The 24,915-nt window shown below is 56.2% G+C and overlaps 1 protein-coding gene across 1 annotated transcript in view; it reads right to left on the bottom strand.

The window, feature by feature from the left end:
* The window catches only part of ITGA11 (integrin subunit alpha 11), a 111,608-nt gene that overhangs the window by 33,271 nt on the left and 53,422 nt on the right, over positions 1-24,915 (bottom strand). The window contains exons 4-11 of the mRNA XM_072951168.1: positions 22,490-22,581; positions 19,947-20,061; positions 17,170-17,297; positions 15,891-16,039; positions 11,529-11,673; positions 10,991-11,156; positions 9,593-9,663; positions 875-1,019 (exon numbers count right to left, since the gene is read on the bottom strand). Of these exons, the coding sequence (XP_072807269.1) occupies positions 875-1,019; positions 9,593-9,663; positions 10,991-11,156; positions 11,529-11,673; positions 15,891-16,039; positions 17,170-17,297; positions 19,947-20,061; positions 22,490-22,581 (1,011 nt within the window). The remainder of the gene's footprint in view (positions 1-874; positions 1,020-9,592; positions 9,664-10,990; positions 11,157-11,528; positions 11,674-15,890; positions 16,040-17,169; positions 17,298-19,946; positions 20,062-22,489; positions 22,582-24,915) is intronic.

Raw genomic sequence — 24,915 nt, 5'->3', positions numbered from 1 at the left:
ACTTCTGAAAATGTTCTCAACTGGCCCTGGGCCCCGGGCTTCCTCAGAAGGAGGGACGGTGGTCGTGGGAGGGTCCTGGGGGCAGGCGTGGGCCGACTCTCACAGCTCCAAGCGGTGCTGAGAGCTTCCTGCTTCCCAGCTGCCTGCTGGCTGTGGTTTCAGTTCCCATGTGGCTCTCTGACCAGCAGGCGGGGCCACCCTGAAAGCTGGACAGCCGCCCTGACAGCCTGACCAGAGGTCCCGTGGCCAGAAGTCCATCAGCTGCCTCAGCGTGGGGGCGGTGAGCCTGACCTCCCAGTCTCCTTGCTCCAAACTCCCCTCTCCCTCGGGGAGCATCGGGAGGAACCTTCCAGGGACCCCAGACACTGCCCTCACTGGTGATCCCAAGGGGGAGGAGCAGGGGGAGGGCCTCCCGCAGGACTCCACCCAGGGCCGGAGCCTGGCTGCATCCCACCAGGGCCTCCTGGGAGGACCAGGAAGCCTCTGCTGGGCCCGGGGGGATGGGAAGAACCTTCAGCCTGCTGCTCCTGCAGGCACTTCATACAGATACATCACTATCTCCCTACCGCCCACATGAAGCAGCTCAGCCCGCAGAACCTGGCATCCGAGGCGTCCCACTGCCGCCTGCCCCCAGCTGCCCCTCCCCTCCGCTCCAGCACACAGATCTGCTTCAGTGTCCTGACCCGCCTGGCACTTCCCACAGCTCCCCTCTTTGTCTGGCCCTTCTTGGCAGATTCAAATCTTTTCCTGCCCTGGGGACCCAGTGTAGGCCCCGGCTTTGGCACAATGGGGCCAGACTGCACCAGCCCGCTTGCTGGGCCACAGCCACCCAAGCCCTGGAGCCTGCCAGCCATCCCTCGGCTCTGGCTCTTACCTAGGTACGCGCCGTGGTTCTTGAGCTCCTCGGGGAACTCCTTCAGGTAGGACTCACGGAGAGGAATGACCTTCCCGCCGCTGGTCTCCTTGAGCACAGCTCCGTTCCAGTCATAGGCGCCAACGGCTCCCAGCAGAACCCCATCCTGACATTGGGGAAGGGACACACATCAGCTCGTGCCCCCCAGGTGCCCCTCGCCAGGAAGCCGCCCCGGGCCCCACAACCCTGAAGCAACTGCCAGCCCCCTCGGGCACCTTTACCAGCCCAACTTCCAGCCAAGACTCGGCCTTTGAATGAGCTGAGGACCTTCTCGCCCCATTCTATTCTTAGCACAAAATGGGTCAAGCTGATCCCAAGGATGGGATCTTGGGGGAAAGGGAATGTTCTAGAAGCAAACTCCAAACCCAAGACCAAAGCTCTGTTCCCCTTTGGGCTTCAAACCCTCCAGGAAGCCTCTCGTCACCGTCCCTTCCTTCTGACACTCCCTCAGGCGCTGCCCCTACGCTTCTCCCCTTTCGACACTCCTCTGCGGTGTCTGGGTGGCTTTCCCTCTTTGTTTCTTCAGGAGAAATGCACTGTTTTGTGCCAGACTTTCGATTGTTGCTGGGGATACCGTCCCTGCCCTCAGGGAGCTTGTAGATACCAAACAAATACACAAATAAATGTAACACTTGCAAACTGTGATAAATGCCATCGTGCGAGTTAATTCAGATTGAGATGGGGGTCAGGAAAAGCACTCTGAGCAAGTGACGCTTACCCAGATGCCTGGAGGGGGAGGACAGCTTGTACAGAGGCCCTGAGGCTGGAGAGAGTTCAGAGCCTTTGGTTTTAAGGAACTGAAAGCTGATGGGGCTGGAGCCCTGAGTGAGAGAGCAGGGTGGCTTAGTGAGGCTGGACAACACCTTAAGGTCAGGAGCTTGTCTTCAGTTGCAGGGGCAGCAGATGCTGCAATACTCGGGCTCCCCAGGGGGAAGTCTTCAAGGTCATTTCCAAGGACTGGGTCCACTCAGTCTCTGGGCTGCCCCTGCATCCTGTCCCCCTCCACAACTGCCCACACAACTAGTGGGTACTTCGGGAAGACCAACAGCAAGCACTCAGAAGAGGGTGAGAAGTGACAAGGGACAGTGAGGGGCTGAGGAGCGGGGTGAAAGCAGGCAAGGGCCGCCTTCCTGGGCCACCTTGGTGACCACGGGCCATCCCAAAGCAGGAGCATCCAGCTTTGCATCCCAGCTTTGGGCTGTAAAAGCACACGCTGGTAAGGTCACCTCTCTCCCACTGAGCCCTCCTTCGGCCCAGCTGGTTGGTGAGATTTGAGGTTTCCCCCACCACTTGGGGAACGAGGCACTCAATTTCTCCTTGCCCCCAAAGCAACGGTACCAACAGAAAAATGTGACTCTGGCCTGGGGACATTCAGAGCCACAACTAGACACACAGGCAGAGCACCCATGCACGAATTTTTTTGGTGGTGGTGGAGGGGGTGAGATTGGAAACCTTAATAAGCTAAGCTTCCTTTTCTCATTTCCAAGCTGTCACTTTAAAGAGTAAAGTTGATCTGCTGTGAGGGTTAAGAAGCCCTAATATTCCATAGGTAGAACTAACTGTTCAGACAGAATGTTTTTACAGCTATAAGTAAGCTGGTCTTGGGTGAGTCTGATGGACTTTGCTGTGTTTCATGTTGTACTTTCTGATTAGCTTTCTCCCTCTTACTCTGTGTGCCTCCGCCTGGCAGAGTCTGAAAATCTGGCAGGGCCAGGATCCCAGCCAGGGCCTCAGAGACTCACCACCAGCATTCCCCTCACTTGGGATGTGTTCCATTCTTTGTGGAATCCTTTCTCATCCAGTCACCCATTTGTATGGGACCAGTGGGACAGATATTCATTGTCTGCACTAGACAACTAAGCACCTGAGGTTCAGAGAGGGAAAGAGAGTTGCCCAAGGTCACACAGCAAGTCAGAGGCAGGGCTGGGACTTCCACCAGGGAGGTGGGTTGGACAGAGGAGATAATACCCATCTGCTTCCTGGAAGCTCCTGGATTCTGCTTCCGATGCAACTGCAGACCAGGCTTCTTTGCTTCATGGAGAGGCCTTTGAAGATAAACGTCTGGCTCTGCAGATGACCAGAGCTTAGCAATGTACTGAGAAGGGCTGGGTCACCCCGGAGGCCTGGGGTTCAGCTGAGGGAGACCTGACTCACTCCATGTGGGGCTTGGGAATCCCACCGGGGTTTCTGGGTTTGGCAGCACTGGGCTCACCTTGGGCCATCTAACCCCCGCAGCGGCTGCAGGCTTGAGCTCCCAGGGAGAGGCCCTTTCCTGAGTGGGGTCTGCTGGGGGCTGGGGAGAGTTCCACCTAGGACAGAGTGCCCTGTGTGGAGTGGGCTGGCTGTGAGGGCAAGCCGAGGCCACCAAGGCAAACCTCAGTATGTCACAAGGTTTTCCCAGCTGGGGGAGCCCAGACGTTTTGAGTTTGGAAAAAATCTGGAAGGGTGGGGCCAAAACAAGGGCCAAAGCTTTGACAGAAGCAGCCAGGCTTGCAAGCCCAGCAGGAAAACAAACAGGGCATTCTGGGGAAGAGCCGGGTGCCCAACTGCAGGCCTGGCACCAGCTCCCTGACTCATGGCCTCCTCTCCTACGAGGCCACCCGGGCTCCCACCAGATATGACCAGGGTGTGCCTAGTGGCCTTGCACAGATGCACCATTGGCACCAAGGCAGCCCCTTGGCTGACTCTCCTGGTGCTATGTGCCGAAGTGAGCACGCAGGCTTGGTGGGCCTCCAAAGGCCTAAGGCCAAGTCCATGGCCTCCCGGAGAACCACCTGCACCTGCACTCACCTGAGTGTGGCGCCCACCATCGGACCCTGCCAGCTCAGCTCTCAGCTGCCCTGTGACCCACCCTGCAGCCTTGCCAGTCGAGGGAATGCTTCCTGGATTGCGACCATATCTCCCCAGACTCGGAGCTCCAGCCAGTCCTTGTCCCCAGCCAGGGTCTGGCCACATCCCCACCACTGGAAGCAGCGTAGTCTCGGGCACTGGTTCCCAGATTGGGAGCTTTAGACCTCCAGCAATATTCAGCAATGCCCAGGAAAGTTTCTGTTGTCACAGCTGGGGCAGGGGTGGGGCAGCTGTGCCCTCTGGTGGGTGGAGGCAGGGCGGATGCTGAACACTTGCATTACCCAGCAGCAAAGGTGGAGCCAGCCCAGATGGTCAACAGGGCCACGCTGAGAATCCCCGGCCTGGGGGTTAGAGCAGGAACGCGGGGTCAGACATTCCTGAGTTCTAGTTCCAATTCCAAAGCTTCTGGCTGTGTGACCTTGGGGAAGTGCCTCTCTCTCTTTCTGCTGAAGGGGCCTCAGCTGCCAATAGCTTTGTCGTGAGAATTAGCACTTGGAATCCCTGACAGGGCGCTTGGCAGCCTGTAAGCACTAAGGACATAGTAGCTCTTCTCATTCATAAATTCCTGCATAAGGCACATCTGGGGAGGAGGAGTCAAAGAGTCAGACCTCACAGTCAAGCTGGGCCTACCGGTGAGTCGCAGGGCAGGCAGCCTGAGGAATGGTCCAACGGAGGCCAGGACGGTCTGCTCCGAGGGCCCACAGGAGGGAGTGACCGGCTGAGGGGGTGGGTCAGTTTGCAGTGGAGTTAGGGAAGGATTTGAAGAAAACCTTACTTGATCGATTAGGAAGTAAGTCTCAAAGTGCAAAGTTCCAGTTCCAAGGCGCAAGACTCAATTCCACACGTATTTTGTTCAGACATCTGCTCAAAGGCCGAGTTTCAGAGAGGTTAAATGATTCGTCTGAGGCCACACAGCCAGGCAGTGCTTCCTCTTGCCTGGCAGTAATGGAACGAGAACCCCAGGTGCCAGCAGTTCTTGGCACTGGTGAGGCAGGGCTGTGGGGCAGGTGGAGGTGGCCGCCGCTGGCCCCGTGAACAGGGAGACCACCTAGAGGGCACCGAGCGCTGGCCTCCTCCCCCGATGCCCCCATGGCTCCTTTGCCTGCACGTCCATCACCAGAGGGACCACAGCAGGGGCGGGAGCCTGTTCCAGGAGCCCTTCTGAGGCGAATGCGTTGTTAAGAGGGTGGATTATCTTTCACTAGCTGCTTAGGTGCTCTCGGTAGAAGATGTGTTTTCATTAAGTCTAGAGCGGAGCCTGAGGAAGGAGTGTCTGGGAGATTAGACGGGGCTGGCCCGGAAAGACCCAGAAGCAAGCCCGCAGCCTTTCTGGGGAAAGGGGTCCCTCCCCATCTGCGGTGCTGGAAGCTGGCGGGCGGGGTGGTGCAGGGGGCGCACGGGGGCTAAGGGCGTGCTGTACTCCACTGCTCATGCCACATCAGAGGACTGGTCCCTTCTGTTCAGTGGTCCGTGAACAAGGCCCAGGAGTCGGGCACTGGGCTCCAGGCACAGCCTGAGGACCTGGGGCTGGGCTTACGGTGACCTCGATGAACCAGAAACGAGTCCTGCCCCCAGAAGTCCACATGCAAACAGCCCAGGACAGTGTGGCAGAGACCATGGCTGTGCTGGCCTGGCCTGGCCTCCTGGGGCGGGCCCCCTGACAGCCCTGACCGCCCACCCCAGAGCTGGCAGGGGCAGGAGTCCACCGCTCAGGGCAAAGAGGGCTCAGCCAGGGTTTGCAGATTTTTGGTATCACCCCTCCTTGTACCACTATGAACGAGCGCCTTTTTGTTTTGATTGAATCACGGACACAAACTCTTAGGAAAGACGTAAGACTTAATTCAAATGCAAAACTCTCAGGAAAGATGAAAACTGTAAATCTTCAACAGCCAAGAACCTTATAGAATAGCCAATAACCTGAGCTATCCAGTCTACAACCCCAGGAGGGCTGGGGCAAAGGGCACAGGCTGAAGAGGCAGGGGTGGCTGGGGCTGTTGGTCTGGGAGCCAAGAGGCTCTCCCCTCCTCCACCTCGGCCTGTTTCAAATGTAGCTGAGAGCTGGTCCTGCCGGACCACGGTATGTGATTTAAAGGAAAAACGACCTATTTCCGTCCTGGGTGAGTGGCCATGCCTTTTGTGTAGACGAGATCAGCCTAATAAAACTGCTTCCTTCTGTAAACGTCTGGTGTTGGGGAGATTTAGGGAGTGTGCTGTAGGAGGGCCCATCATGGGTGGGGCTCCTCTGCGGCTCCGTCCATCACCACTGGCATCAGCTTCAATGGTCTTCTTCCTTCCTCTACACCTTCCCCCAGGGCCCACGGGGTTATAGACTCCTAGAGGGATGGATCCCTTCTGCAAGCTTTCTGGCAAATGCATGCAGCTTTATCTTGGTTACTCAGCTTGACAGGGAGCTCACCACCTCAGCAGGCAGCCAGCACTAATAGAAGCCACTCCAGCTCTTAACGGTCTTTGCATTCATTTCAAAATGCTTATGGAGCCACTGGCTTACAAGTCCATTCTAAAATTTGGCCAAGGATCCACAGCTAGTCTTCCTGATGGTAATTTCCAGATTATTCTCTTTCCCCTTTTTGCAAATCAAAACTGGAATTTCCTGGGGCTCCAGATCCCTGGGTTTTCCCAGCTCTGCCCTTCGGCCATCAGCCTGGGATGTAATGCTTGTGGCCTGAGGCGTTGGCTTTTCCAGGGGCCAAGGCATGTCTCGGGGGTCTCCTCTCCTAACCTGGGTTCTGGTCCCCCTGTCCTCTTGGTCCCCTCTTTCCTCTTCCTAACTGCAAGGCTGGCTCCCTCGCTAGGTAAGATGGCAGCAGACCAGGCGATCAGGCCTGGTCTTTCCTCTGCCACTTGGGAACATCCTGCGGGGTCCTTCCCGTGGCACTAGGGGTCTTTCCTTCTGACATCACTCAACGGGCCCAGGGCAGATGAAGGCTCTTCCAGCACACGTGCAGGAAGCAGCTGTCGGAAGCTGTCTGTGGAGCATTTCCAGAGGAGACGGCGTCCAGGGGCTCACCCAGGAGATGGACTGACTCCGGCTCAAGATCCGTTCTGGGCAAAGTTGAAAGGCCGGAGCCTCCTGCCCTCAATCCCCAGAGAGGTCTTACAGACCTGGAGAGCTGCAGGGCTGCACGCCCAGGGACTCGAGATGGCTGTGGCCAGTTACGACGGTATCAGCAGCCTGGCACCAAAAAGCCTCTGTGCTCTAAGATGGCAACCCAGCGGCCTGTCACAGGGCCAGATAGCCCACCACCATTGCACCATTCCTTTGGATTTGGAAGGGTTTTATTAACTTAAAATTTGTTTAAAAGTATTAAAGAGTCTCAGATTTAAATATAATCATTGTCTCCTTCAAAGTCTTATCAGATAAAAACTTCCAGATGCTTGTCACTTGGAAACAAGACACAGGGTGACAGAAGAACTGGGGTCTGTATCTCCAGGATGGGGAGAAGCACCCTCGGTCTCTCGGATTAGGGGAGGAAGCTGCAGGGAGCAGCGTATGACCTTGACCTAAACAGCCAGCTGGGCTCTGAGCTGCTGGTCTCCCCCTACAGCCGGGGAACCCATGGATCCTGCAGGGACTCATCTTATTTGACACACTCAGCTGCTGGGGCCATCACCAGGATTCAGCTAAACTTCCCCAAATCCCTGAAGCTTGTCTTAGTTGCCCTTCTCTTTAGGCTCCCCGATTCCTGAGGACACACAGATCACAGTATTAGAAGCAGAAGACTGAATGTACAATTTAAATCTTTCTCCCTAACCAGACAGTGAGCAGCTGTCAGCTGAAATGTTCCCTTCATCTCTTTACACATCCCAAGTGCCCTGTACAGAGCTGGGCAGACAGGGGGATGCTGGAAAAATGACTGCAGAATGGATGAAGGAGACAAGAGACATCCTCTCCCCCTCACTGCCCCTGACATCAGGGCTGCCCTGCGTGTGCTCGGACTTCCCAGGTCCTGGGTGCACAACTCCCTGTCTGCTCCTGCTTGCTGCCCTCGTGGCTGCTGAAGTCCTCGCCCTCACGGGGCTGCCCAGGTGCACCTCCCCCAGCCCATGATCACTCGCTGCCTTGATTAGCATTAGATGGGCGCAGGCGGTTCCCACTGAGCAGGGGTGGGGGCGGTCTCCACAGGGGCGCTGTGGGTAGGGGCCTCCTGAAGCCGCACACCTGTACCAGGAGAAGCCTGCAGTTTCTGTCATCTCCTCTCTAAGCTGAGGACTGCTGTTGGGCATCGCCTGCACGTTGACTCCTGTTTGGCAAGAATAATTTCCGCTTCCTTTTAATGCCTTAGTCACATTTGACAAATGTTTGTACGATTTCATGAAATTGAATTTCCTGTTGCATTTTCTAATCAGCCCTGACCCAGAGTCAGGAGACAGGGATGAGTCCAGGGCTGGACGCCTGACCTGTGTGAAGGAAAGCTTTCGTCCCTCTTGGCACCTGGCCCCTTACCCTCAGACTTGGAGCTCCTTGAGGGCAGGGCGCTCGCCTCTGCACCTCCTGGGACCCAGCACAGGGCTGAGCACAGAACAGGCACTGAAAAAACTTGCTGGTGTGACCACCTAAAACCGGACAACTCTTGTCACCTGCTGACTTTGCAAGGTTGTTTCTGAGCATGAACGAGGCACAGAAGTTTCCTGGAAGGACTGCACGTGCTCTGCACATCTCACAGGACTGCTCCCAACACAGTGCACTCGTATTTCTATCCCACTGTATCCAGGCGATCCCGAGCGTCCAGATGCAGCTCGGGAGACGCTGAGCGTGAGTCGCGTTCCCGCCCATCTGCTGCGGTGTGCTGTGCACGTGCCCCCTCCCCTCCGATCAGGGATCTCTGACTCAGCCCCCCCTTAGATTCTGTCACCCTCACGGGGCAGCTGCTCAGTTTGGAGGGAGCAGCGTGAGGCTAATATCTCATGTGCATCACTTCAGTGGGTCACTCAGCCCTCCTGGGATGCAGTTTCTTTATCTGGGAACCTGGAACAGGGGCTCCAGCCCCATCACCTCAGAGGAGCTGGGAGAATTCTGTGGGGTGACAAGCGTGATACACAAGTGCGCTGGACCAACGGGCCTTTTCTGGCAAATCAGGAGGATAAACCCACTTGCATGGGGACAGCCCGGGCAGAGCGCACACACCCCTAGGGCACCCGTGTGTCCGGAGCCAGCCCGCGGGGCACGGCTGATACCGGCAGTGCAGGCCTTCCCCGCGAGGGGCTCCCAGGCAGGGACGCTCCCTTAGAGCTGATACCGTGTTCTCACAGGCGTGGACCCCTCTGCCTGTCTGGCAATCCCACTGAGGCTTCGAGCCCCATCTTGAGACTCAGAACCAGGTGACGCGCGAAGGGCAAGTGAGGGCCTGAGGCTCCAGGCCTTCCACGTGGAGCCCGGACACCACGTACTATCTGGGACACCACGTGTCTGCCCGGGACCTCTGCCCGGGACCTCTGCACGGGATGCCGCGTCTGCACATGGACCGCCCGCCAGATCGCATGTGGCACATCTGCACACCCCCGAGCTGCACCCTGCACACGCAGGCCACCCGGGAAGGCACAAGCACGTGCAAGGGGTTTGGCCACATTGGCCTAGTTTTGCACGAGGCTCTGTGCACTGAATGGAGGAGTGACCGTCATATGAGCACCTTGCACGGGAGGGCCTGAGACAGCTCACTGTAAGCTGAAGACCTTGACTTCCGTCTTCCGGCCACAGAAGATGAGAGGCAGAGACCCCAGGAAAGAGAGAAAGGGCGATGAGACAGCTCAGGAATGGTGGGCGACCACCTGGAGTTGGGGGCATGTGGAGGGGCTCTAACGCGTGCTTACCTCCACCACGTGAGAGGAGAAGCCTGTCTGTGACATCTCCAGCCCGAAGGAGGTTTCGTTCTTGTTGGTGCCTGAAACAGACGAACAGGAAGACGTCAGCTCCGCACCTGATTTCTTAGCACCAGACACGCCTGCAGCTCGATCCCCAGTGCCTGTGGTCCAGAAGCGCCTTGAGGGAGGCGAGAGGGGCCCTGGGTCTGGGCCCAACTCGTCTGCCCCAGCTGCTGGCACCTTCAGGTGGCCGCCTGGCTTTATTATCAGCAGTCCACTCCCTGCTGAGAAAGGCTTGAGACAACTTGCATTACAGGGCAGCATAATACTACAAGCCTGTCAAAACAGGGAAACACCCGGAAAAGTGCCCGGAAAGAAACAGTCCACGTTGTTGGCAAGAAATGGAATTTCCCACTTTGTTTGTTCCTACTATTCACCAGATTTGGTTCCAGACGCCTCCGGACAGTTCCCAAACATCTACTCCACCCTGCGGAGGGAGCCGTGTCACACCACAGCTCTGCGTGAGGGTTGGGGTTAGGGCTGGGGTTAGACGTGTGCGGAGGGCACCTCCCAACATAGGGCTCCCTGACGTGTGCCTGGAGCAAGGTTCTTGCCAAGCGAGGCGGCCGCTTAGAGCACAAGTGTTTTGGGTGTTAAACTCCCCCGAGAGTATCAGCGCCAGGTTCCCCTTCCCCTCCTCTGCCACGGTTCAAGAGGGCTGTCCTTCTCTCCTCCTGTGTCTGCAGCCCGTCACCCCCTGCGCAGAGCAGCCTGCTGGACTCTGGGATGCTGCCCGTGCTCTCCTTGACCACCGCCCCACGTGGCGGAGCCCAGCACGGCAGGGCCCCTCTGCAGCAGCACGCGGTGCAAACAAGACTCCTACCAACCAGAGCTGGGCTCGGGGTCGTAAGGAGAGACAACCTGAGGGAACCCTGCACAGAGTGCTTTCCGGAGCGGGAGCGGGAGGCCGCGGGGCTCTGGGAGCGAGCGGCTCCGGGGTTGGGGGGTGGGCTCAGCGGCTCGGCTAGGGTTGCCAGATAAGACCTGGACGCCCTGTTAAACGTGAGCTTCAGACAAACAACAAGTGGGTTTTTAGGGCACGCCTGCCACAAATACTGTATCTTGTATCTGCTAAATCTGGCAACCCTCGTTCAAACCCCAACTCCTTCCCAGGCTGCGGGAGGTCTGGCAAGTCCCTTAGCCCCTTCAAGCTGCAGTTTCCTCCACTGTCAACGATCCAGCTTCCTGGGCTGTTTGGAAAGAGCACAGCCTCACGTCCAGCCCAGGGACCACAAGTGCTGGCGCTGCTCACGAAGGGGGCGCTCCTGCCGAACCACCTGCTCTGCGGGGCTGGGCTTCACCTGCTGAGCCCAGGCACGGGGACCCCTCTCAGTCAGCCGCGCTCACCCTCCAAGCTGAAGATCCGGTCCCCTAGGGCATCGACGATGTCCTTCAGGGCCGCCTCGTCAGTCACGTTGAAGAAGTGCTTGTCATCCGGGTCACTGGCGATGTATTTGATCTCGTTGAGGAAAGCTTCCGGGTTGATCCCCCTGCGGTTGTAGTAGCCCAGGACCTGCCAGGGAACAGGGGCGGGGCCACACACCAGGACATGGCACGGACCTCCCCCCACACCCACGGCCCCAGACCCTGGCTGCAGGACGGGCCGGAGCCCCTGTTCTAAGGCAGGGCATGAAGTGTTGGGCGGCTTGCGGGCGTTTCCCAGTTTTCTGAGGCTTCAGCACCTCCTTGGCAATGGAGGGAAAAAACAGCACAAACCTGCAACTGTTGTGGACAGGAATGGACAGTGCAGAAGGAAGAGGATGCACAGGGGGAGGCCCCCTGGGCCTGGATGGCTAGTTCACTGCCCAGTAAACGTCTGCCCGGAGTCCCCAGGGGGGGGACAGCCAAGCTTCCAGAAGGTGGGCTGGGGCAGGACGGGACTCACGGCCACGGCGTATCTGGTCACGTTGTCCCTCTCGCTCTGCTGGATCACCCTCTCCAGGTCCGGGCTGTCGTGGGACTCCCCGTCTGTGATGACAATCATCACCTTCTTGGCCCCTTTCCTGCCGCCCTTCTGGAAAGCCTCCGAGCTGGAACCCAGACGCAGGGGAGGGTCACAAAGAGGAGGTGGGAGTGGGGCAGCCCGGCTGAGCCCTGGGCAGCCCAGGAGATGCTGGACCTCAAACCGAAGCAGAAGCTGGATCCAGACCCTGAGGCCACTCGTTCGCCCGCTGCTCAGATGGGTCTTAAATCAGCTTGTCTTTAAAAAGCAACTTGCAAAAGCCCCTCTAGGCTCCTGACCACACTGTTTTGTGCAAGCAGAGGGGATGGAGTGGGCCTGGGAGGGGGGTTCAGGGTCAGGTGGAGACCCTTAGAGGACTTAATTTCATGGTTCAGAAAGCCAGCCGCACATTAGAATCACCTGGGGAGTTAAAAAAATGAGGTCCAGAGGTCCAGGCCCCGTTGGACTTAAGAAATCAGAATCTCCGGCATGTGGCCTGGAAACCAGCATTTCCCAAACGTTCTCACTAGCCTCAGAACCGAGAACCACTTGCCTAAGTACGGCAGAGGTGCTGGGCCAGAGCGATTCAGCAACCAGACAACACTGACCCCGGGGTGTGCATGCCGAAACTCGACAAGGCTCTGATTTTCCCCCCAAGAACAGCTCTGATCCTATTTTGGGAACTATTAAATATCAAACTCTGTGACAAATATTCCTCTTTCTCACTTTTTATCGTTTTCAGTGCCCGAAGCAGATGTATGGCCTGCCTGTTGGGCAGTCCAGCCAGGGGAGAGACTCTTGCAGCTGGCAACCCATCTATGAAGCAGGAACGCCTGGCTCCTGAACCATCACCAGCTCTGGGTGCCTGTGTGGCCAACTCTCCTTAGAAGGACAGTGGTGTGGTCTAGCCAAGAGTCTGGCCCAGCAGGTAGAATTTTCCAAAAGAGACTTGAAAATACATGTTACCCTTAGACTCTGCAGTGATTCCTCCTGGGTCTGACCCACAGATTTAAGCGCTGCGGTGCCAGGTGAAATCTCATCTCCAGGCCCCAGGCTTTTGTTACCTGAGGTACCTTTTGTTACAGCAAGCTGATGAGCTGACGTGTGTGACTTAGATGTGGAGGAATTCACAGAACTTGGAATAAATTAGTTCAGAGCATCTTCAAGCTACCAGTGAAGAGAGACAGACCATTTGCTGTTCGTTCTCTTGGCAGTTTTATGATACTCTTGATAGGCTGGCTTAAGAAACGCTCTAATTTTAGTCTGAGGTATGAACGGAAGCAGGGCAGAGGCACATGTGAGAATATTTTGGGCTGAAGCCCGACCCAGGGGAGGGGGCACTGCTAGTCCCTCAAAGGAGAATCTTGGTGCTCACATGACCTCACTGGAGGGTCAGGTCCAGGACCAAAACTCCATGAGAACAAAATACGGCAGGGGAAAATAGGATTTATTACACATGGAGCCAAAGGACATTTCAGCATCATATTTCCATACAGTGGAATAGCGTGCATGTCTGTGTGGATCTGTAACAGTGCAGATACTGGCATGAGTCATCAGGTTTTAAACTGTGAATTTGCATTGTGTAAAAGACTTAGATTTGTTGCCTTGTAAATCGACTATAAATTACTGGAGAGCAGTGTGAGCTTTATACTCGCAACAGGTTTCATGAACTGGGAAGCCAGTGTGGCCCCGTGGAAAGAGCAGGTCACTTCACGTCTCCTTCTGCTCTAAACCTGCCCTGGGCCCCAGTTCTCCCAGGCCCCCTGACCTGGCCCATTATCCCTCTGAACCCCTCCTCCTGCTGGACTCTCCATTGATCCTGGGACCACCAGGCACGCTCCTGTCTCAGGGCCTTTGTCCGAGCTGCCCCCTCTACTGGAACCTTCCAGCCAGACGCCTGCCTGGCCAACTTTCTCACCTCCTTCGAGTCTCCACTCAAACGTCATCCCTTGGTGAAGCCTTCCCCGACGACGCTGTTAGTGCCGATTAAACGTCTGTCCTCTCCAACCTGCCTGGCTGCCTTTGCCAGGCTCCAGCCCCCCGCCCCCCCGAGCCTTTGTCTTCCTCCAGTGTACTGTACTATTTCTTTCTTTCTTTTTTTGCTTTATTGTCTGCCTCTGCCTCACCCTCTAGAATGTCAGCTTCATGAGGGCTGGACATTTATCTGTTTTGTTTACTGATCTACACCCAGTGCCGAAAACAGTGTGAGGCACATGGTGCACGCTCAGTAAAAGTGCGGCGTGAACGAAGGTGAAGTCACAGCGCTGTCCCCTTCCCTTCCCCCAAAGTCCGCCACGTCCACCTTCACCTGCACATCTGATGGCAAGTCCTCATCCTCAGGCCTTTAGCGCCCACCCATGGTTGCTTTAGCCACAACACGGTCGCTCGCAGTCTGGTGCCCCCAGGTGCGGGATCACTTCCCCCACCATGAACCTCACACCATGCTCAGAGCAGGGCTCTGAGCACAAATGCTCCTTGACTCTCCATCTCCTCTGCCCTTATCGGGGCAGAACGTCTTCTGTGGAATGTCTTCTTGCCACCTCTCCCTGCTGAAATCCTGGGGTCTTCCCAGGACAAGTCAAATGCCCCATCTTGGCAGCCCTCCCACTCTCGGCCATCCTAATAACCCCTCAGATCCATGGCCTGGACCTTCGTAGTCTGGTAGGTGCACGGGCAAAAGGCACGAAGAACAGCTGAGTGAGGAGAGAAAATCCTCCACCTTAAAAGGCACTGGCTGTAATTTGGGACCCACACTTGGCAGGCGGGGAAGCTCAGATTTCAGAGTTGACTTGAGGTGCAGACTGTACGCCGCAGCAGTGCTCACAAGACACGGCGGTTCAAACTCCTGGGTGGGTCACACAGTCACCACTGACCCGGGGGAGATGGGCTGGAAATGAGCCGGAAACAGAGGGCTCCCTCTCTGTGCAGGTCAGTGCGCGGGGCCTCCCTGTGTTCCGCCAGTCACCTCACAAGGGCCTGCTCGGGGTCTCAGGGGCGAACACCCATGTCGACAAAACAGCAAAAAGGTCTACCTTTGTGAGCATAAGAGCCATCCTTACACAGAGGGAAGCTCATTTAGGAAAAAAGCTTGAGCAAGTTTTATCAGTGAACAGAAATATGCTGGTGGAGCAGTAACTTAACCATACAGGTTGTGTAGTTGAGAAAGACTTACTCTTTTCACCGCGTGAAATCATGTTACTGCTAAATAGTTCTCACATTGTGGAATTCTGTTAAACACGCTCACTGACCCTGTGTGAGGTGGGTTTACAACCATATTATAAAGTGACGGGACTGTGGTCTCGGGGAACATTTGTGCGGTCTCATGAACATGAGCAGAGCACCTATTCATGGGTGCAAAATTTATACGTTCAAAATCTAAACGCCGTGGACATAGTCATCTTAGAAGTTAGGCCACAGCTGGAGAGATCTTGGGGAACTGACTGTAAGATTGCTTCCTGAATCTGGGGGGTGAAGTACAGCGTTCTGAGCAGCGGCAGCATCCTGGGGATAAGCACGTAGCGGCCTCCGTGGCTGCTGAGACAGCGTCCCTCATCCCAGTGAGTCCTGGTGTGATGTTTCAGGAACTGGCCTCATTGCTCTATAATCTCAGATGCTAGATTCAACCATGCTCTTCACATTCCAGCGATGACAAGCCCCCCCTGGCAGATTCTGCCCTCAGAGAACTCACACACTTTTTATCGGGTCTCTGTGGCAGCACACACTTCCCAAAGTTGGCTGCAAAAATACCCCTGATCCCCCAAATGCTCTCCTGCAATCTGACCGTGCCACCCCTCCGTCAGGGGAGGGGATCAAGTTCTCTTCCCCTTGAACCTGGGCTGGCCTTAGTGACTCACTCAATCAACAGACTGTGTGGAAGTTACATCTGGGACTCCTGCACGGAGCATGGGTCTGCTGGGAAACTCATTCTGGGGGTGCTTCCTCTCAAAGCCTGGGTGCCACACAGGGAGAAAGCCACGCCACCTGGCCACGCATGGGTGCTCAGATCCCCAGCCTCAGCTGAGCTTCCAGCCAGCCGCCAGCACCCCCCACCAGCCACAGGCTGTGCCGTTTAGATGTCCAGCCCAGTCCAACCTACAGATGACAACAGCCCCAGCTGATACCGAACATCAGCCTCATGAGAGAACCCAAGGGAGAACTGATCAGCTGAGCCCAGCGAATGCCCAGAACTTTGAGGGATTAATAAGTTACTGTCTCTCAAGGTGCTACATTTTGTGCAGATTCGTTACACAGCAATAGATAATTTAGAACGTTATCTGAGATTTAGAAAAATTATTATTTTTTTACCGAGCAAATTCAATGCCAAATGCTGTGCGGGTCTCTGTTCCTCCTCTCTGCTCAATGTGGCTGGCAGCTTCCACCACATCCTTTACGGACCTGTAGTCGTTGAGGTGAAATTCATGTACCACGTCTTCTCCGTACTGAACAACTCCAACCTGCGAGTTAGAGGGGAGGGCGGTGGGACGTCGTGACGCCTGAAAGCTGGCCCTTCGGTGGCGAGCTCCCCAGAGTCATCTCTCCGTCTGTGACTGTTCAGGAGAGAGGAGTAATGGGGACCTTCCCAAGGGAGAGGAGCTAAGCAGAAAGGAAGCAGGCTCTGCAGAGCTCTGAGAATGAACGGAAGGCATCATGAGACAAGTGGAAGGTGTACATCGAGAGAGGAGGCCGTGACGCAAAGAAAGGCCCAGCAGATGAAGCTTCTCACTTAAAAAGACAAAAGCTGAGCACGGAGTTGAAGCCTGCAGTCTCGGGGGCAGCACCGGTGGAGGGCCACCGCACTGTTCCCCAGACTCTGGAACTACGGTTCCTTCCAATTTGGAGAAGAGGCTCTTTTATCCCCGAGGTAGATAAACCACCGACAATATTAATAGCCTGAAAACTAAACAAAAAACCTGGAAGACCTGGAGCAGGACTAGAATGACAAACTGTCACTGCTGGATGGGCCCACAGAGTTTACTCTGCACAAGTGCATTTCCACGGCTGGACCTGCACCCTCCCCACCAGGTGATCTCTCGGGGGGGGTCTCATTACTCCAGGAGAAAGCCCCCTCCCTTTCTAACAGCTCTAATTGTTACGAAGTGATTTCTTAGGTTGACTTGAACTCCGCCACTCTGTCACCTCCCTTCTCAGGTCCTTGCCGGGCCTGCCGAGACAACACAGGACAAGTCTCTCCCCTCATTAGCTCGGCAGCGTTTCAGGACACGCCGGCAGTGTTGAGCTCCCTGTCTCTTCTCTGAGATCAACGTGTCTGATGCTCCCGGTGCCTCCCCCAGCAGGGTTTCAGTGCCTACTCAGCCTTTCCTGCCTTGCTTCTCACTCTCTGGCTGATCCAAGTTTTTGTTACTAGGTGGTGTCTGTCCCAGAAGACGGTGTCTGCCCATGCAGGAGGTCTCCCCCATGCTGTCCCTTGACGTCCCTTGACGAGGGTCCGCAGGACCCTCCTGCTGGCCCTGTCGCCTACACTTCTCTGGTGCCTGCAAAGATGCTCCCCCAAACCCCCAGGCGGCATCTGCCATGGGCTTGAGGGGCCCTGTTTGGAGGAGGAAACCATCCCAGCCATGCTCACCTGGATCTGCCCAGGGCCGATGTAAAACTTCTTCAGGATGTTGATGAGGAAGTGCTGGACCTCCACCCAGGGGTAGATGCTGTTGGAGCCGTCCAGGACGATGACGATGTCCATGTAGGTCTGGCACCCTGGGAAGCAGGCACATGGTCATAGCCACCCGAGGAGCCAGTGTCTGCAAGTCTCTGATTCTCTGGATGACTGTCCAAGGAAGCACGGATGGGGAGCTGTCCTCGGGCTAAACGTTTATTTGGGCAACGTGAATAAGGAGCCCAGGGATTCCTGGCTGTGTCCCCAGCTCTGCGCTGGCTGTCTGAGCAGAGTGTAGATGAAGCCTGACTGCCCCTGCTCCCCACCAGGAGCCGACCACGGTCAGCTGGTCCCTGTTTGGGATGCAGCCAACACTGCCCAAATCGGTACCTCATTATTGTCTACTTTACTGCAGTGGGCAGGCTGGCAAGGTACCATGTTCCACCAGACTGAACGGGATTCAGTTCTTAGGAGGGAGGCACGGTAGAACGGTTAGGGATGTGGAATCAGGCATCAGGCTGCTGACTCCTGGCTTTGACCTTGGGCAAGTTACTTAACACCTTGGCATCGGTTTTCTCTTCTGTAAAACAGGCGAAGTGATCGTGGTGGATCGCCACGAGAAATCAGCACAACGGTGCTTCCAGGTCTGAGCACAAGCAGGTGCTCAAGACTCTACCTGGTCCCCTTTCTGTTGTTTTTTTTTAAACAAACCACTTTGTTAACGTGGCAATGACACCACCAGGTCAAACTCTTGTGCTCCAAGCCTGAAGGTTTTTCTGCATTCTTGTAATGTTAATATCAAATTAAAACAATAATAGAAACCAACAAAGAAAATGAATCCAACATTGGCACCATAACAAAAGTAGAAAACTTCTTTTAACATCTAAGTAGTTTACTTCTGTTTGTGAAACAGCTGGGGTTACTTTGAAATAAGATGTGATACAATACAGATGTGATATTTACTATACGGCTTCGCACTGAAATCTCGGGCATCTGCTTATTTCTGCTGGAGAGTTTTCACAAAGGATTTCAATCTACTTCACAGCAGAGCAGTGGGGGCCTTTGTGAGTTAAGCATTCCAGTAACTCCTGAAGTAACCACATCACGAGGGTGTAGCATGACATCAGAGCTCCCAGGCGAGGACGGAGGTGGCTCAGAGCCCGGGCGCCCATTGCAGGTCCCGCGTCTGACAGAGCACTTCACAAGCGTCTGGGTGACTGAGATGCTGAGCGTCGCAGAGGAGGTCCCACTTCAGGAGAGGCTGTGTGGGTACTCTGGTCTCTTCCGCCTGCTGTGCACAGCACGTGATCGCCCTACACCTCCCGCCTCACGGCAGGCACCTGATAGCTTTGTCCTTCTCCTGTGTCCTTCAGCCCAACACCTGTGTCCTGAGCGCCCGCCACGTGCTGGAGTGCTGCGTGGTGCCGCCGGCCACAAGGAGATAAGATGAAACTCCCTGTTTAGGAGGGGTTTCCAATCTAGTGGCAGGGACCAGGTTTCTTTGATTTTAAAGCCAGTTTTATTATTAGAATGCATTTATTATTACTCATTTCTTTCTTACAATTTCAATTTTTTCTTTCTATGACACCTTGGGAAGAACCTGGTCTGTGGCTCCTAAACATGGCTGAACATGCCTTTGAAACACACACCCTGGGGCTTACCCTGGACCTGCTGAATTAGAACCTCCATGGCGGTGGCAGGGGTTGTGGGGGCTGCCCTGGGATCTGGACCTGCGGAGCTCCTGGGGCACTGCTGCTGGTCAGCCTGTGAGGAAGCCTCCACACAGGAGGTTCTGGGAGGCTGAGATGGTCACACCTCGGCCCGGAGGAAAGAGCAGCCCTAGGGAGTGAGCTCCTGGCCACGGGCCTCCTCCCCAACCCCAGACATGTTGTGAGGATAGAATTGAGGCCTCCTCGGCCCCCAGAGGAGCCCCGTCCAGCCCCTGCTGCACTGATGCTGCGTCCTCCCTCCCAGCCCCGCGTCCCATCTCTGACTGGGCCCTGTTGTTTGGAGGCGGGCTGCCTCTAGCTAGAGGTGCTAATCCCCTCGCCCTCAGTAAGGCGGACGGCAGCTGCTTGGACGATGGCGTTTAGCCCAGAGGAAACAGGGAGGCATGGAGCCAGGCAGTCTGCGCTCGTGGGAGGCAAGGTCTCAGCATTACTTCCCCGGATCTTCCTGGCAGGTGGGGAGTGAGTGGGAGTTTTTGCGTTCCGTGAGGCTCTGGGAAGGCTGGGCAGAGCTTCCTCATATCCAGGAACACCAATTAGATGGGAACATTAGCAGGGATAGGTCTATTCTCCTGGGCCTTCCACCTACAGAGCAACCACACTGCATAGTATCAGAGGGCACCGTTCACACTGTAGTCTAATGATGTCCCCAGAATCGTGCAGTGCGCAGCGTGCCTGCTGTACACGGCGGCCCAGCAACCTCTCACTCACTCAGGTGGGTTTTCAGTGAGCCCCTCTGGCTGCAGGATGGTCTTCATAACCTTAGTTCATTTGCCCGGACCCTCACTCTGTGGGGGAGGGTGGGCCAGGATCAGGACCCCACAGGGCGCCGTCGGAGTCCAAGTGCTGCTCTGTCGCCGCAGGGTAGTGGTGATCAGAGCCCAGAGCCTCCCCTGAGGCTTCAGCTCTTTTTGTAAAATAACCTAAACCTGTTATTTCCATGCTGTCTAATAAATCAGAGATTCAGAACCGCTCCCCCCCCAAAAAGGCGCAGCCTAAGCCTGCAGATTTGTAGCCACTTACTTTGGAGAGCTGGGGCCACGGTCTTGGAGAACCTGAAGTTGGAGTTGACTCGTGAACACATCCCTGTGGTGTAGTAGGAACTCCCACACTCGTGAGACCAGAGCGGGCTGCAGGCCTGTGAAGCACGGCACAGACCCTGGTCAGTGAGGGGCCCCAGAGAGGGCCCAGGCGCAACAGCCTTCGGCCCAGCGCCGACCTGCACCACGCAGGACAGAATCCTCCGTCTGCGTGCCGGAGGCCCTAGGACCCAGCGGGCCTTCTCTGAGTCTACGGAACTCTCTCTTGCTGTCGTGTGCAGCAGTTCCCCTGGTTTCAGGTGAGATGGAGAAAAACTAACCTTCGAGTCCTCCTCTGCGGTATTTCCAAGGGTCCCCTTCTCCACCCCCTCCTCAGGGCTGTGGCTCTCCTTCATCCTGCCAGCACCCCCACCTCAGGGTCCGGGGAAGCCTTTCACCCACGGGACTGGCCCCTTCAGGGGTCTCTCTGAAGAGGTCACCTGAAGGTCACTACTGGGCAAACGTCCAGGACTGGGTCTGACTAACATGCCCGTGGCTCTTACTAAGGAAAGAAAAAAGAACGTCTCTGGTATTTCTCTGAATTTGTGACCAAAAACATTGCTGTCAGCCCCTCCTAAAGACTGAGCGATGAGCCCCTCTCAGAGTCAGGGTCATACAAGTGAAAGCCCAGCGTCAACCCTCCGGGGTTGTCCTGCTGCCGGGAGGTCCAGGACTGCATTTTGGGCTGTGATTTCCTTTGGTTTGGGGGAATAATTATTTCACTTTCTTTCTTTTTTTTTTCAAATTAGCTTTCTTTTTAAATTCAGATTTTAAAGGTTTTGTTATCTGTGTCCTTTGTTGAAGCTTCTGAAAATTATTTTTGGAAGTGGGGGAGAATGAATAATGGGTGAGTAGATGATGGATGCTGGCTGGAGGGATAGAAGGAAGATGGAGGGATGGATGATGGACAGATGGATAAACTATAGGTGGATGGCTGGCTGGATGGACGGAAGGGTGGATGGTGAATGATGGATGGATGGTGGATGATGGATGGATGGATGATGGATGGATGGATGGAAGGGTGGATGGGTGGTGAATGATGGATGGATGGAAGGGTGGATGGGTGGTGAATGATGGATGGATGGGGAGGTGGGTTGGTCTGATACACAGACAGATGGGTGGATCAATGAATGGATGGATGGATGAATAGAGGGAAAGACATTTGGTTGGGGGATGTGCTAATGAGTGAATGGATGAGAGAATGAATTAATAAAACTTCTACTCATAAACTAAGGTCTTAAACTACCCAGAGAGGCCCCAGGGATGGTATCACACCACCCCTCTTGAACGGTCATTCCACCTTGTGAAGTAGGTGAAATCAAGTTAGTAGGAATGTGACAAGGAGCCTCGGGAGGAAAAGAGAGTCAGAGCAAAGCCCCTGACAAGCACGGGTGGACAGGGCCAGGGGCCCTGTTGCCCTTGGTTGGGGAAGATGAGGGCTGTGGTCTGGCTGCGCATCAAGGTCCTGCAGGACCCTCCCTGGCCGAGCCACTGTGCTCTCCTGGGGTCTCCGAGCACCCAGTGCTCTCACTGCTCTGGTGTCTGTGCTCACACCCCACACGGCTCATCTGTCAACACAGATGGACGGATGGACAAGAACAGAGAGTGACACTAGCCCTCCCATCTTAAAATGAGTTATGCACCTTACTGGGCTCTCTGGGGTCATTTTTCCTCTGACAGCTTCCTGGCAGCTGTTTCTAGGAGCTGTCAGGCCCAGCCTCACCCACATCTGTGGTGGTTCACGCAGACCTGGTGGCGAGCAGCAGGCAGCACCAGTGCACCACGCCACCCGCACTCGCCCGCTGTGTGCGAAGCCTGGACACGCTCACCTGGGTGGGCGCAGAGGCCTCCCAGCACAGCCGCCGCGGCCCCTCTGACCCGGCATCATGTGTCGCCTCTCCCCCGCCCAGAACAGGAGCTCCAGGAGGGCAGGAGCTCTGCCGACTGCTGAGTCCCCAGCGCCTGGCATCAGGCTCAGGGTGTTACAGGTGCTCAAAAAATAGTTTAAATTAATGAATGCCTCTACCTCCTCAGCCCAAATACCCTCCTCTTTCTTCCTTGCTGAGACCAGCCTCTTCTTTAAGAACAAGACGGAAACCTCCTCTGGGAAGCCTTCCCATCTGACCCTGTGCGGCCCAGGTGGCCCATCGCTCGGACCCTCCCCTGTGCTCACTCGTGCGTGGCTCCCCACAAAGTCTTCTCAGAGTGTGTGACGTGTCCTGTTTCCTGGATCAAAGCTGGAGCAGGGGTCTGGCCTCTGCATTGGAAATCTGACTCCCCAAAGGAAGGGACAGGCCTTCCCGCCCCCGCCCCCGCCCCACTGGACTGCTGAATGTCTGTATTTATTCCTGTTCCTTTTCAGGTTGTGTGTGTGTGCGGACAGGCAGCCTGGTGGGCAGACTCACTCCGCCATCCAATGCCCCTCGCAGCCCCAAGCAGAGGGCCCGTGGGCGGGAAGGGCTCGGAGAGGGGGCGGGTGGCTCTTACCAGGAAGCTGTTGTCCTTGGGGTTGGTGGCCAGGCTCAGGCCGAGACGCATGTTGTCCTTCCTCTCGGACACGTTGGACAGGGTGACCCTTCCTGGGGTAGGAGGGAGAAGCTCAGCCTGCAGCCCCCTCCTGCCCGCCCTCCGCCCACAGTCTGCTGCTGCTCCTGGCACCAGAGGAGCCCGAGCAGGGCTGGCAGCAGGCAGAGTCCTCCCTGACTCTCCTGGCCTCTCTGGACGCTTCACTTGTCTGCATGTCAGTGCAGCCCTTCACAGTTTCCTAAGGCCTTGCCCAGACATGGTCTAATGACTTCCTCTCAACTCCCTCGGAGATGAGGAATGAGAGTCTCAGAAAGGCCAAGCAAGCTGCCCGAAGTCACACAGCAAGCACACGGAAGAGCCTTCCGTCTCCTAGTCCAGACCTTTCCCGCCACCAGCCCTTCCTCTGTGCCTCACCCCACACATCCAGGGCCCCCCAGTGAGGGTGGCTTCTCCATGTAGTGTCTCCTCTGCACTTTTCTTCAAGGTAACCTGCCACTGAAACTTACCAGTCCCCTGCCCGACTCTCAGGGCCTGGTTCTCTGCTCACCTGATAAACTGACATATGCTGACAACTTCACAAGAGCCTTCCAGAGCACAGGGTCTCGCCCAAGAACATCACCAACGTTATCAGCCAACTGGGCGGAGGAGGAGGGTCATGGCGGGTTAGAATAATTAACAGGTGTATCAGGGAAGCTTTTACTGGATCATCCCGTCCGGTCACTGAGGGGAGGGGGTGAGCTTGAATTCCCCAGGGTGTGTGTGTGTGTGTGTGTCGGGCATTTTGTTACACCCAGAGCGAGCACTCCTCCTCTGCTGTGAGCAGCACCGAGGCACCTCCTCTGCTTGGGGGAGGGGGTGTGAAGAACTGGCCTGCCCTCAGGGGGCCCAGGCCGGCAGGGTGTGGGGCCTGGGCTGGACAGAGGCCAGAGCATCAGACGCCCGGCCATGCTGTGGGCTGGGGCGGGGGCAGCCGTGTCTGCTGTTTCATTTCTTCCCTCTGGTTTCCTTCAGTTTGTACTAAGGCTCCTTTTGAAATCCAGCCCCCCTGGGCCTGGGATTGCTTTCCGTCTTGTCTGTCCAAGCAAACCGGAGAGAAAGCAACAGGAGTCACCCGGGGCTCCTCTGGTGTCTCATTCCCAGAGTGCCGCCCACATGCACCCTCCCAGGAGGCCCAGGAGTCACCACGTCCATCGTACAGACAAGAAAGCCAGGGTGCACCGAGGGTTAGTGCCTTCCGTGAGGTCAGTCGCTGGTAAACGATAATGCGGGGTCCTGAACCCAGGAATGTCCAACATTACATCCGAGGTTTCCCGCCCGGCGGCAGGGCCATGGCGGCGTGGGATGGAGTGAGACACCTGGAGAGGAGGCTCCAAGCACCAGCCGGGCAACGTCCTCCCTCCGCGGCTTGGAGAGTTCTGCCCTTCATTTATTTAAGGGGTGGGTCCCTCGCCTCACCCTGCCCCCTCTGTTTATCTCTTGTCCCAGTGACTGAAGTCCTTAGTGAGACTGGCAGCCCGGCGGTTGGTGGGGAAGACCCTTGTGCTGGAGGAAGAAAGACTCAGGCTCAAGTCCTGCTCCTGCTGTTCGTGGATTTGGGGCAGCGACTAACCTCCCCTCTGTGACCAGGAGAGACCGACACCTTTCTTGGGGCACAAGCCCCTCCTCACTTAGGACCTGCCTTCCAGAATCACATCCCCTCCCCGAAGCCCCAACCCCTCATTAAAACCCCAACTCCATCCAGCTGTTGGGAAGAAAGCCCCTGAGGGGGACTCTTCAACACTGAGGTGTGAATGGCTGACACCCACTTCCCTGGAGAGGGAGGAAAGAGCACTCCTGGCTCGGTGGGGCTCGGAGCCAGGAGAGGCCATAGGAGAACTTGGGGCTTGGGTTTCCCTCCCTTGCATCCCCACTGTGGGGCTGAACCTGTATGGAGAGAAAGGAACCCTTGTCAGACGAGGAGCCTCCTGACCAGCACTTCTCCTCGGCCCCCGCTCACTCTGCTGCCCACTCGCCTCCCGGCTGAAGCCCCAGTTCAGGAAAGTTTTCAGGCTCTGACGGCTTCATGTCTGTCACTGAAAGCAGGGGCTCCCCCTTCTTCAGAGGGAAAGCGGGTCCACGTTGGAAACCGGAGTGGCAAAGGAAACTCAACGACGGGTTCGTGGGTCTGTGTCCCCACTGGGACAGGAGCTTTTCTCGGTGGCCCAGTCCCCAAGCCCAGTGTGGATGCCTCCCACCACCATCCTCTCTCCCTCTGCCCCGGCCACACAGCTCTTCCCAACCTCAAGACCTTTGCACTTGCTTCTCTTCTGCCTGTAATACTCTGGTCCCACCCGACTCTGTCTCACCATCAAATCTTTGCTCAAAAGTTACCTGCTCAGGTGTCAGGC

This window comes from Vicugna pacos, chromosome 27, assembly GCF_048564905.1.
Source record: "Vicugna pacos chromosome 27, VicPac4, whole genome shotgun sequence".
In the NCBI taxonomy this organism is placed as follows: Eukaryota; Metazoa; Chordata; class Mammalia; order Artiodactyla; family Camelidae; genus Vicugna; species Vicugna pacos.
The sequence above is the reverse complement of the archived record's forward strand: the minus strand, read 5'-3'. Positions and strand labels throughout refer to the sequence as shown.